Source organism: Psittacula echo (genome assembly GCF_963264785.1).
Source record: "Psittacula echo genome assembly, chromosome: 5".
Taxonomy (NCBI): domain Eukaryota; kingdom Metazoa; phylum Chordata; class Aves; order Psittaciformes; family Psittacidae; genus Psittacula; species Psittacula echo.
This window is the reverse complement of record NC_137739.1, coordinates 31,127,299-31,140,880: the sequence shown is the minus strand read 5'-3', so window position 1 is coordinate 31,140,880 and position 13,582 is coordinate 31,127,299. Positions and strand designations below refer to the sequence as shown.

The 13,582-nt window shown below is 36.2% G+C and overlaps 1 protein-coding gene across 4 annotated transcripts in view; it reads right to left on the bottom strand.

The window, feature by feature from the left end:
* Nucleotides 1–13,582, bottom strand: part of SBF2 (SET binding factor 2) — a gene marked incomplete at both ends in the record, with an annotated part of 266,518 nt that overhangs the window by 136,529 nt on the left and 116,407 nt on the right. For all 4 annotated transcript variants that reach the window (XM_080619951.1, XM_080619950.1, XM_080619952.1 and 1 more), the window contains 2 exons: nucleotides 17–127; nucleotides 13,297–13,434. In XM_080619951.1, coding sequence (XP_080476077.1) covers nucleotides 17–127; nucleotides 13,297–13,434 — 249 coding nt within the window. The remainder of the gene's footprint in view (nucleotides 1–16; nucleotides 128–13,296; nucleotides 13,435–13,582) is intronic.

Here is a 13,582-nt window from a genome sequence, read left to right as displayed (position 1 = left end):
ATTGCAAGTTCTTTACCCTGAAAATTTCTGGATAATCTAGTCTGGACACCAACACCAGACTTTTAGGAGCAAATACTTCTGCAGGCGGAATTAAACCAGACTCCTCTTCACCTTCAATTTCTTTTCCCTTGAAAACAGAAACACTTCAATTAATAAGAAGAAAGAAATCTCACGCTGAAATGTTAGCATTCTCACAAAAAGTTAACATTTCTCAAAGCTTTATTAAAGAAAATGCATTATTTGAAACTGGTAATGAAGTCAACTAACAGGAGTTGTTAAAACTCATCTGGGAATTCATGCACCAACATACGTAAAATAAAGTTCTTCTAGACAGCAGTTTAACAGGACAAAGTTTCACATTAAATGCTCCCTGTTTCATGCTCCCTGTTTCATGCGTTAGAGAAACTGATTACAGAATGGGATCCTTTCACATCAAAGTGTTAGCTGATTTACCATCAACCATAATCTAAACACACAAATAACATATTTCATAAAAGAATGTTTCATTGTCCTACACATTCATGTATTAAATTTCTTACAGAAATTCCACTAATGTTACAACTAAAATGAAATAACCTCCAGCTTGACCCAGTGAATTTGGAATCTAGAAGAATTTCTTCACAAGAAAACTAATTCAGATTTCTCAACAAAATCTTTCCAACTTCTAAGACACCAAGTTCCTGTTACAAGAAAAAGACCAAAAAAAAAAGAGAAAGGTTCAGCACAGATAACCTTGCAGTTGTTAGTGATACTGTGCAAGTTGCTGTAACCTACTCACCAGTGCTGACATTTCAATCACAAATATTTTATTATTATTCATGGCCAAAACTAAAGATGTCACTAAATATTTTCATTTCTAGAATTCCACAAATCTTTGACAAATTGATTAACTGAGTAAGTTTTCAAATGACAGCCTGTTCTTTCCAATTTTTTGCGTGTAATTTTCTTCACTCCCACACCACCCACCAAATTTCTAAATACTTTATTTGCTCCTCACCAAGCATTCTTCTAAGCAAAAATCACTACACTATCTTAATTAGGGCTACGAGAAAAATTACTTCCATTTCCATTCCCCTTCCATATGACAACATTCCATTCCTGCCTTCTATTTTTGTCATGTTACTAGTCATCATTTCAGTTTATTAAAAAAAATAGAACAAAACAATCCAACATCACTTTTCTACTAAAGGGAAGAAGCCTGATAGAAATGTTCTTAAATGCCAGGAATGCTGTGAGTTCATGTGCTTTATTTCACAATCTCAGTTTAGAATGTACAGTTTCTTTAAGCAAACACGTGTATCTAAATAAAAGCAGTTCAAACAATTATATAAGTACTTAAAAAGATGACTTAATCCTTTTAATTATGAAAAATGTTCAGTTATAGTAAGCTTCATGTGGGAATTTTATTGATAGGAGAGTACAATCAAAAAAGTTGGAAGAGCACTGCCCTACAGCATAATTGTTCTAGTTGGAAACTAAACAGCTTTCTTCAAGAGCAGTTTTGTTTTAACTAACCTGAATTACTTTCTACTGAAACAAAATATATAACAGTCCTACCCTGTCCAGTCCTGTCTGCACAGTCCTGTGTGCCTTGGTCAGAGCCAAATGGTGGCAGCTGAAGACATTAGCTTTCAGGCAGCAATCATCATTATCCATGAACCACTTAATCATTTCTGCCTCCACACCAAGACCTGTGTTTTACTACCTAAATGCTTTCCTCAGTTCTAGCACCAAATTGAAAAGGTCACTCTGAAAAGGCCCAGTAGCTGGGTATCAGCTAGAAGCAGCACTGATAGCTATAGGGTATTGAAGAGCTACTTCCTAACCTGACCTGCATTGCCCATTCACCCAAAAGTCAGAACTGGCCTTTCAGGCTTGTGTCCTGAACATCGGCATATTTTTTTGGAAGCTGCTCAACTACAGTCAAGTTCTGTGTCAATCTATGCTAAAGCACTGCTCACACACACTCATTTCTAGTTTAGAATTGTGATTTATAAATTAATAGAGAAACACAGTGACTCAACAGTCACATGCCCCACACATTCATTTATTTCCTTCCATCCATTATAATATTGACAGGGAGAGCTTTTACATCAATTACAGTTCCCTATCCCTACCCCCAAAATATAAGAAGAATTTTTAAATTATAGTTTAGTGGTTACAGACCACTAAAGATAAAATCAACAAAAGTTTATTGTATCAACTGTTCTAAAGAGCAATTATGAATTCTAGGCATAACGGCAACAGCTTCTGGCTATCCTGACAATATTAGGAAAAATAAAATTAAAACATACTCCACATTTCTAAAGGCAAGGGAATATGGAAGTTTTTCTATATTCACATGGTACTAAGATAATGAAAATTAAGGGTGCACAGTCAGGGAATAGGTTTCTATAAAAGACAATTTTCATAAAATCCATTCAACATCAGATCAAGTCTAGAATTAATTCATAATTAGATTTCATTTAAAACTTTATGGGCACAATAGCAGCACAATATTTAATGGATAAATCATTTATACTATAAAAACAATCTCTTACTTCATAAAAGACTTGCAGGAAAATATAACGTGACTAGCCATATTTCTTCCACGGCTCAACGTTCTGACAGGCACGCAGGCACATTATTAGGAGTCAGTAGACTAAGTAGATAATCATTTCAAACACATGACTTTTAACATACTTTTCAAGCAAAGAATTAACAGCATATGCATTCTGTAGCAATACTAACTACAAAGTGGTAAAACCATAAACTTAATTCTTTCCATTTACACTTTTGCTCAGACACATGCACATTTCATCTTTCTTTTTCCCTTTTCTCATCTAGGAGAAAATATTTTCTAAAAAAAACCTAATAAAAGAGTTAGTTGTGGTTTTTTCCTCAATCAATACCTTTTAATTTTATAAATATAGCATTCCATTTACAACTAAATTAAGAATAATTGCATGTTAAGGATATATAAACTGAAAGATTAATTTAAATTGGTTATGTAAGATAATACTGATTTTTTCTTTCCCCTAATCTAGTTGATTATTATAGTTTTTCTTTGGTACTTATATTGATTGGAAGATGATGACAATGGTACCTGGTACGCTGTTATGGGGGTTCCCTGATATCTCTCAGTTAGATTGTTGCCTTTTTTCTTGTATCATGAGAAGTAGCCATTTAACATACTTGTGACCTAAAGTGATGGGGTAAATGTACAATAACCAACTAATTGAACTAACAGCATCACATCATAATTTCTATACTTAGTCAATAAAAATATCTGAATTAACGAATGCATTTGTGCAAGCATTTGAAAAAATCTCACAAAATAATAAAAGTTCACATGACCAAGTAATTAAAAAAACCCCACAACATTAATCCCCTGACTGACAACCAACAGTTCAGAAAAATTAACTGTGATCAGCAGTTCATCATCACTTTGCTATTTATTTGTTTGCTTGGTTTCTGAGCACAACTTGTTCCTCAGTTTAGCCAAGGGATGTTCATGGTATTAAGCCCAAACTAGACAAATTCGGACTAATTATTCAAGAATTTTTTAATGAGGAATTTACTGACAATTGGAGTTACCTACCAACAGATCAGGCATGATTTTCCAGATCCACAGGCTAGAAAAAGATTTAATATATTTCTAATAGATGCAGTTAAAATCAGATACTTGTGGGTTTTACACACATTAAATAAGTTATTGTTTAATTTGGTGTCCTTTCGCTTTAGAAGCCTCTCTACATTTATAAAAGAAGCATAAGAACAACTGGGCACACTTTGCAGGACTTTATCGTACACTGCAATGAGGTAAGAGTTTGAAAGCTTGGTATTAGAAAAAAAAATCAGGTATAATAATAATGTCCTCAAATTGGTGTCAAAGATAACCTAAAGATTTCTCACAACTGTTAATACACATTATTTTTTTTCATATGCTACACAGGGGGTACTATGGAAAAATTATTTACAGATTTTAACAGAGCAAGTGACAAGTAGCCATGTAGCTGTCCCAAGTCAGTACCCACACCAGGCTATTTAAGGAGACATTAAAGGAAATGTAATGAACACTGTGAATCCATGAAGGCATACAATACAAAGTGCACAGGCTTAGCTTAACAACATGTGACTGATACCATTTCAAAACTGCACTGCAGTCTCCTGCTTCTCCAGTATGCCCTATATGGACTATTCAGCATAACTTAAGCAGGCACAACGGTTAAATGAAGTAGTCCTGTGACATCTTCTACCCGATGCATTTTGCTGTATCACAAATATATATTCAGAGTTGAAAATTATGAGTTTCAGATGACATCTTGTATGGACAAGAACAGCCTAAGTGTTTAGTGTCCACGCTTAGCATCAAAGAGCATAGGAAATTTCTTTAGAGCTATTCTGTGTGCTGGCTTGCCAAAACAGAAGTAGTAACACTGCATGAAACATGACAAAAGCTCAATCAATTAAACTGACAGCAAAGCTGTTAGAAAGTCCCTTGCATCAGGTCCTACACTTATTGCTTTGTTTTACTCTTTATTTACTTTTTACTGCTGGCACCAATAATCTCACATATAAACTGGGCTCCTGAAAATCAAACCAAAACCCAAACCACCAAAGTAAAATGGTCATTCACAGTTAGTATTAAGAAACAACAACAAAAACAGCCACCATGATCAGCATGCTAACTGAAACAGGCTCAAAACAAAAATTGGTGGTATCTCTTCAAGCAACAGTTATTTAACTTACAAAACTCTTGTGCCACAGAATGGTAGTAATAAAAATGCAGACAGGGTCACAAGAAACTGGGCAAGCTAATGGAATTCACAGAGATTACTAAACATACACCAGGTATATTTGGCTCAGTGGGTCCTTGAACTGTAAAGGCAGAGGAGGGACCACTCATGGATATATTATGTATGCTGTGTTCCTCTGTTAATCCCTAGACATTCACTCCTAATTATCCACAGAGACAAAATATTGTGCAAAATGTCTTTTCCTTCTGACCCCAAGTGATAACTCTTATGTTCTTCCAAGTAACATATGTAACATATTTAAATGTATCTTAATTAATTATACACTTTCACAGTATTATTTAGATTATAAAATAGTGCAACTTTTCAGCTATATTATTTTATTCAGTGTTCACTGGTAGTCAACAGCTTCAAGACACATTAATTCTCTTTTGATACCTAAATCACACACACATGCAGCAGGAAACCAGTTAAGGGATTACAAACTTATTTTTTATTCCCTTCTTTCTTTTCTCTCTGACTGAAGGACTTCGTCCTTAAGGACATAAAAAACCCTTACGCATTTATAGATATCTAAAACCTAAACGGACTTAATATCATTCATAGTTTTAGACTTGGTCTCAGGTATGTGGAATAGAGAAAAAAAAATTACAGCATTCACATTACAAGCAAATAGTTCTTTGTAGCTATGAATTCATTTCATTTCCTGTAGATCTATGTCAAAGTTTAAAAAAATCTGTGGATCACCCAATATCTGATAAGGGTTGGTCTCCCACTCCAAGCTCTCCCTCATGTGGCAGTGGATTACAAAATGTAACTTTCTGCTTCCAACTCACTTTCATAAAAGCTACTGCAAGCATAAGATCTCTACTGTCAATTGTATTTGGCTGACCCTGAATGTCCTTAAGTGCTGCATGTACAAAATCAGCACATAAACGGACATTTTTATGCAAGCCTCAATTTCAGCTTAATTATATTAAAACTTTACTAGAGAAAAGGTGATTGATTTTGTGCTACTCCAGTGAAAAAGTGCAACTCATTTAAAAGACAAAATGTGGCAACCAAGAAAACAGATGACAGCAGCCAATTTTACTCATATCTTTTTTTCTTCAACATTGCTCTGATCTAGCTCTCAAGCTTTCACATTTCCTTTTGAACTTTTATGGACATAATTTTGCAAGAACAATCATTTCAAGATGTCAGCTCTGCTTCCAAATATTGACATTTCACTTAAAAATAACAATCTAGACAAAATCTACATTAGGAACTGAAGTAGATTTTTAAAGATGAAAATGACTCACCAATATAGTAAAAAAAAAATTACTTCTACTGCTGAATGTAGTTAAGATTAAGGGACTTACATAGCTTGAGAACACATCAGCATTTCCTCCATCAACACGGAGCTGAATTCTAGCACACATGAACTGTAAGTATCCTTCCTTTCCTGTCTTTTTACCCCCAACTTCAGAAGTTAGTGCATCTTAATACTTGAATATGTATGAACAAATCTGACACTTATAAAATCTCCAACACTGAAGGTTCCTAGATAAAGCAACTTCGAACCGCTATCCAACTCTCCAAGACTACCAGGTGTTCACCCAGTCTTCACCTACACTGGCTCTGACTTCCTTCAGTGGGAACCACTATGTCCTTCTGAGTCTCTGAACCACCTCTATGAATTGCTTTTGTTAGAACTGCCACTCACTTCCAGATATGAAGACAATCCAGGCATGCTGGCCATACGTTTCCACGGCGGAGGCATATGCCACTGAAGTCAGTGCATTTAGTTCTGATTAATGTTGAGCAGAGAAAAATTAGGTTTCTCTTCATGTCAGACTGAAGAAAATAATTTTAAACTGAGGCACGAAAAGTTAGAAAACACGTATCGTTAGATGTAGCTTCACAGTTGTGAAGGTGGAAGCTGGCAGGCGTTTTTTGAAACCCAAACTCAAATGTGAACAGAAAGTGAAATTCGAATTGTACTTTTATTAATTCATCCAGTTCTAGAGAGAGAATGAACATCTCATTACGAAATTTTCACTCTAGTACTTTATTGTAATTGCCAACACCAGTTTGCCTTATGCACAATTTTGCAGTGAAATTGTGCCAAGTTCAGCAAGCCCACTGTTTTTCTACTAACTGCTCAGCAAAGAAGATTTAGAAACCATGCATAATTTCTTATTTCAAGAAAAATTATTTAAAGTTTGCTTTAGAAATCTTGTGCCAATTGCTCATTTGGGACAGATCCCTTTCTCTCCATGTGACTTATTCTCTGCTGGTCTTATTTGCAGCCAAATACACTCTTAGTTGGTTTATTAACAACCAAAGGCCAAAAAACATTCATCATCAATCCATTTTATTTACTTTTCAGATAATATAAACACACGTATCCAATAAATTCTAACACATGTGCAAAAGTTAAAAAATAAACTTAGCTGATGCCTCCAGAATACAAATCTGCATCCTCCCTATAATCTGCTGTACTGAACTAAAAGCACAGGTGAATGGATCTACTTCATGGCTTGTCTATGTGCGCAGAATCATACCACTGCAGCTAAACTTGTACTGGAATAATTATACCAGCACAAAAGAAATTATCTTGATTTCACAGAATCATAAAATAGCTAGGCTTGGAAAAGACCTTAAGATCACCTAGTTCCAACCCTCCTGCCATAGGCGGGGATACCACACACTAAACCATGTCACCCAAGGCTCTGTCCCCAAGGTAAGGACCCCTTGTCCTATCACTACAGTCCCTGATGAAGAGTCCCTCCCCAGCAGCCTTGTAGGCCCATTTCAGATACTGGAAGGCTGCTATGACGTCTCCACTCAGCCTTCTCTTCTCCAGGCTGAACAGCCCCAACTTTCTCAGCCTGTCTCCATACGGGAGGTGCTCCAGTCCCCTGATCATCCTTGTGGCCCTCCTCTGGACTTGTTCCAACAGTTCCATGTCCTTTTTATGTTGAGGACACCAGAACTGCACACAATACTCCAAGTGAGGTCTCACGAGAGCAGAGCAGAGGGACAGGATCACCTCCTTCGACCTGCTGGTCATGCTCCTTTTGATGCAGCCCAGGATACGGTTGGCTTTCTGGGCTGCAAGCGCACACTGAAGCCAGCTCATGTTCATTTTCTCATCAAACAACACCCCCCAGTCCTTCTCTGCAGGGCTGCTCTGAATCTCTTCTCTGCCCAACTTCTAGCAGTGCCTGGGATTGCCCCGACCCAGGTGTAGGACCTTGCACTTGTCGTGGTTAAACTTCTTCAGGTTGGCATCAGCCCACCTCACAAGTGTGTCAAAGTCCCTCTGGATGGTGATCCTTCCCTCCAGTGTATCAACCGAACCACATAGCTTGGTGTCATTTCAAAACAGGACTAAAAAACCTATAGTAATGCACAGTAGGGATTCTATCAATAAAAAAGAAAATTATGCAAAGATTGCAAACATATCACAGAATGGTTTGGGATGGCAAGGATATCAAGATCAACTAGCTCCAATCCCCCTGCCGTTGGCAGGGATACCTCCTGCTAGACCAGGTTACTCAAAGCTCCATCCAACCTGGCCTTGAACACTGCCAGGGATGGTACATTCAAAAATTCCTTGGGCAGGCTGTTCCAGTGCCTCACCACTCTCACAGAAAAGAATTTCTTACTCCTGTCCTATCTAAATCTCCCCAAACTTTCCTTTTGCACCCTGCAACAGCATTTTCCCTTGACTCAGAAAATTATTTGTGAATGTTCTGAATGTGACGTTTTATTGTTTTGGATTTTTATTATTTCTTTTTGCAGAGAAGCAGAGAGAGGAAGACAATGTGAATGGCAGGAAATGGAAATGGAAGACTTGTGAAGTATTACTTACGTGCATTTTCCAGAGTGATATATTTAATCTTAGCAACTTTGTGATCACAGTATTTTAACATACACATGCTTAAGACAACACACAAGATACAATCTTGTAGTAAGATTGTTATAAATGAATGCTTGGGGTTTTGTGCTGACCTCATTGAGCAGATTTTTCGTAATGCAAGAAATGCAGTTGCACAGGCTCAGTTACTGGCATAAATCACTCTCTAATTTGTTGATGGCAGGGTTGGGGAGAGAGCATAAATTTCTTTTGAAGTGCACAGCAACATACAATTTGACCATTAAGTTCCCAAATGAAGTGAGTCAACATGTTTTAAAAAGATTCTATCTATGGTGCTCTTCCAAGCATTGCTAGTATAAATTTTAACTGTGCAACTGGTTAAGAAGCACAGCTGAGGTCAGTAGAAGTATCTGCTGAGTCAAATGTATCAAATCGAGTCTTTGTGTGCTAAGTGGTAACATCCAGAAATTGCTGTTAGAAATAACAACCTTTCATCAGACAGCGTATATAGCACACAGAACTATACATATACGTGTATTTATGAATATATGTATGCATTTTTTTTGATGGCTAAAGTTACACAGAGTATATTAGTTTTATAGGTGAATTCTGTTGATTTCAGATTCTTTTGAATACCCTTTGGCTGCTCAACAGCTTCCAGCTTCTGTCACCATTAAAATAACCTAGGTATACTATTTCTTTGGCTGATAGGACAAAGTTTTCTTGAAACCAATGAGATCTGAAGTTCACAGCAACAATTAAAATACAGTAATGGGGAAGTGGGTACCCAACACCAGAAAAAAAATTCTTCAAGGCACTATGGCGGAAGAGGAAATAGGGATGTTTTGACATATTCTCCTCCTAATTCCTGTAGATACAAGTCAGTAAGGCATCCGGCCCTATTTGCTACAGCATCTAAATGGCACCTTAAGCCAGACAGAAATGTGGATCAGACCAAGCATGTGCTGGAGACATAAAAAGCTGGAAGGAGAAAACAGTGCAGTATCTCAGAACTCTGTACACTTTCTATTGGTAGAAAGGAATCTTGCACACAGAACTCCCCTGGAACATACTAAAGGAAGTCCTTAAATGACAACAGCTTTATTGTCATTAGCTCATTATCAGACTGCCTCTAGTCGCATACTCATGTTCCAAACTCTAGACTCTGCCGTGGCCTAAATCCAGCCAGAATAACTCAGAACCATGCAGCCACTCACTCACTCCCCCTCTTCTTCCACCCCACTCCTGGAGGGGTAGGTGGGAGATTTGAAAGAATGTAAACCCCAATGGTTGAGACAAGAACAGTCCAATAACTCAGGTATAATACAAAACTGCTACTACTACCACTAATAATAATAATAATAATAATAAAAAATAACAAGGGGAGAGAATACAAAACTAAAAAGGGGAGGAAAGAAAAAAACCAAACACAAGTGATGCACAGTACACAATTGCTCATCACTCATCGACCAATACCCAACCCAACCCAAGCAGCGTTCTGCCCTTCTAGGTGACTCCCCCCAGTTTATATACTGGTGCTGTGGTATGGAATACCCCTTTGGCTAGTCTGAGTCAGGGGTCCTGTTTCTGCTCCCTCCTGGCTTCCCCTGCCCCTCCTCACTGGCAGAGCATGAGAATGAAAAGTTCTTGATTGGGGTAAGCATTACTTAGCAACAACTAAAACACTGGTGTGTTATCAGCATTGTTCCCAGAATAAAGTTGAGAACACAGCACTGCACCAACCACTAAGAAAGAGAAAAACAACTGTTACAGCTGAACCCAGGACAGAGTCCTGTTAAGGTCAAATTTTCAAAATGTTTCATTTTAATCTCAGACGAGGAACATATTCTCGTATAGCTTTAAGAAATGTAACTTGGACAACTGAGACTAGCATTGTAAAACAGAACAATTCATGAAGGGCTGTATGGAAAAGCTGTATCACCTGCATCCATAGCATCAAGTGAGTTTTATTCCCATATTTCATGGAATAACATGTATTCACCTCCCTTATGAGTACAGATATGGAGTACTGACCAGACTAAAAGGAATATCAATCTTTTTGATGTATTGTCACAACTTTATGAGAGCTGATCACCAATAAAACTGACCAGCATCCACACAGGTCAGTTCAGAATGGCAATACTGAAACAATGCAAAGTATGATTCATAGATGTCAACAAATAAAACAGTATTTCATTTTCTCTCTAGGAGTAGGAAGTTAAAAATATGCCATCAGCTGATTACTAGAGCCTGTGCTTTTCTCTGGAAAACTTGTTATGACATGCAACTGCCAAGAGATTAAAGTGAATCCAGGGCTTTCAGAGAGGGAGAATACTTTTCTCTAGGTAGCTTTTACAGTTTCTATATTAATCTTGCACCCCAGGCTATCATAGGTACCACCTAGATATACCATGTGAATACAACCTCCTTGCTTTACAGATAGAATTTACTTACAAATTATCTTGTAACAAACAGATAAAGCAGAAACAAAAGGAACCAGAATGACAGAAGTAGCCTTCTCAGACCCAGCTTGATCAATTGCATGAAAAAGGTTCTTGTATTATTAAGCAGAAGGCTCAAAAAAGGTTTGATAGTTCCCTTCTAGCATTCACAAGCTGAGAAATTCATTTATTTTCATTTTGCAGTTTAATTAACCACAGAAACTTTCAAGTGGTTAATTCCAGGTTTTTGTGAAGATGATTTTGCCAAGGAGATTCTGCTTCAACTGACTTTCAACCAATCTTGTGTACCAGGAAGGTTTACCTGGGGAAGGCTACTGAAAAAGAAGTAATTCTTCTTTTTTTGAAATTTAATCTTACTTTTGTCTTAGTGAGTTATATCATTAGGTAAAAAAATTTAACAGTGTAACCATGAAAAGTATTGTCCAGATTTCATTTCAAGCCCTGGACACCACGTTTCATGGACTGCTTATTTAATGAGGCATGCATCTGAAAGGTTAAATCAATATTACTTTCATAGCCCAATGCTTCATAAGCTTATGTTTCATTACAGATTGTACATGTGCTGAATTCTTGTCTAATGACCATGTAACAGGGCACGTTCAATTATTCTCTTAGGGTTTTAGAAAGAAACAGGAAGTTTAGCTATAAACAATGCAGTCATAGAATAAATTTCACCACAGCAAGTTCATCTGAAAAATATGCATTCTTTTCAACCCAGCCAGGAATGGCATTAGGAGAACCAACATCCTGCTGCACTCAGGTTTTTAATTATTTATTTTAATTTTTTTTGTTGTTCTTGGTTTTTTTTATTTTAATACTTAGGCAATATAAGAAAAAAACCAAAACCTTTTAGTTAATACTGGACGTTTTGTGATGAGCATTACTTGAAAGATGGGAATACTAAATCAAAAGCAGCTGCTAGAAACCACAGGATAAATAACAAGTTTGCTAAATTTAGTATATATTATGAAATACATAGAGTGGAGGAAGAATCAGCCATTGTAAATTTTTATCAGCTGGGAAAGAACTACTATAGAATACTTCACTCTTTATTTATAAAATAAAGGAAAAATGAGAGACATTAACTAATGACAAAAATTTTACCAGGAAGGTGTCAGCTGATCTAAACTAAAATTTAAGACTGAAATACATCTAATTTTTTATTATATTTCTGCTTTTAACTCCTTTTAATAATCTAAAGAAAAAAAATAAAAACCACCTAAACTGTAGCATTAATGAAATAAGAACAACTGTTATTCTCTGGCTTCCAGTTGTGCCCAGAAAAAGAATGCTGCTATGCCACATTTTTAATTGCTCTAAAAATAAAACAAAGAGTAAGTACACTTGGATTATTAAAAGCAAATAATCAGTATTGTTACACTATACTAATAAAGCAAAAAAAACTACTTCAGTCAGCCATCTATTTATTCGTAACTAATTTTAATAGACTTAATGCCAAGGTTTTACTTATTTTATAATTTTCACGTGGGGAAATAAAACATCCAAAAACATAATAATGACATACCATAACAGATTATGTCATAGCAGAGATTCTGCAAAATACTTTACATCAAATGGGAAACAAAATGCCTATTTTTGAAAGACTAAGGTTGCCCAAAAAATAACTGAATACATGTTTAAAACCAACACTTCCAAGTGGCTGACAGCCAAAATCTGACCTACCTAAAAACTGAAGAATTGTTCTATCCATTTTTAAAATCATGCCATTTACACCCACACTACATGTACTTACAGGAATATGTATATACCTACAGCATAGCTTGTATACATTTGTCCTGTGCTGGCCTGATAAGAGCTGGCCAGCAGAGGGAGCAGAAGTTAATAAACAATTTTTCCGAGAACAAAGATGAGAATCATTCATGCTATGTCAAGCACAGAACTAAATGAAAGGAACACAATATTGGCTGTCCCTTTAAAAAAAAAAAATGTGGTGAAGAAAAAGAAATTCTATGAAATGTTTTTGGCTGGGTTTGCTTTCTTGTTGTGGAGTTTTTTGTTTGTTTGTTTGTTTGTTTTAAAGCAGGTAAGACAAAAACACAAGGAAGTAGATTGAGCTTACCTTTGAACAAAAATACATGCATTTGTGTATGATAGAAAAAATACATCCTTACCAGAAACGACAAAATATTTTCTGTATTTGTCCTCTATGACATTAGTCTATTGTTTCTAGACACTTTTTTCTGTATTTTGTTACTTATTGTAAAGTTTTTACCTGTAGGTTAATCTCTGCTTCATAGAAAGTTAAGCAGGAACAGTAGTGCCTCTCTGAGTCTATATCAGTCAAAACCACCACAAAGAATGTTGGCTGTTTTCTCTCTTTCGAAAGCTGCCATCCTCCAGGCTGGCAAAACTAACGGAAAAAAAAAAAAAAAGAAAAAAGACACACATATAATTAAGCAGTATATATATATATAATTAATTTTTTAACAATACAACAAAACACTATGTGAAACAAGAAGCTCATTTTATTTACAGCAAACATATTCAGGGTTGCAAAT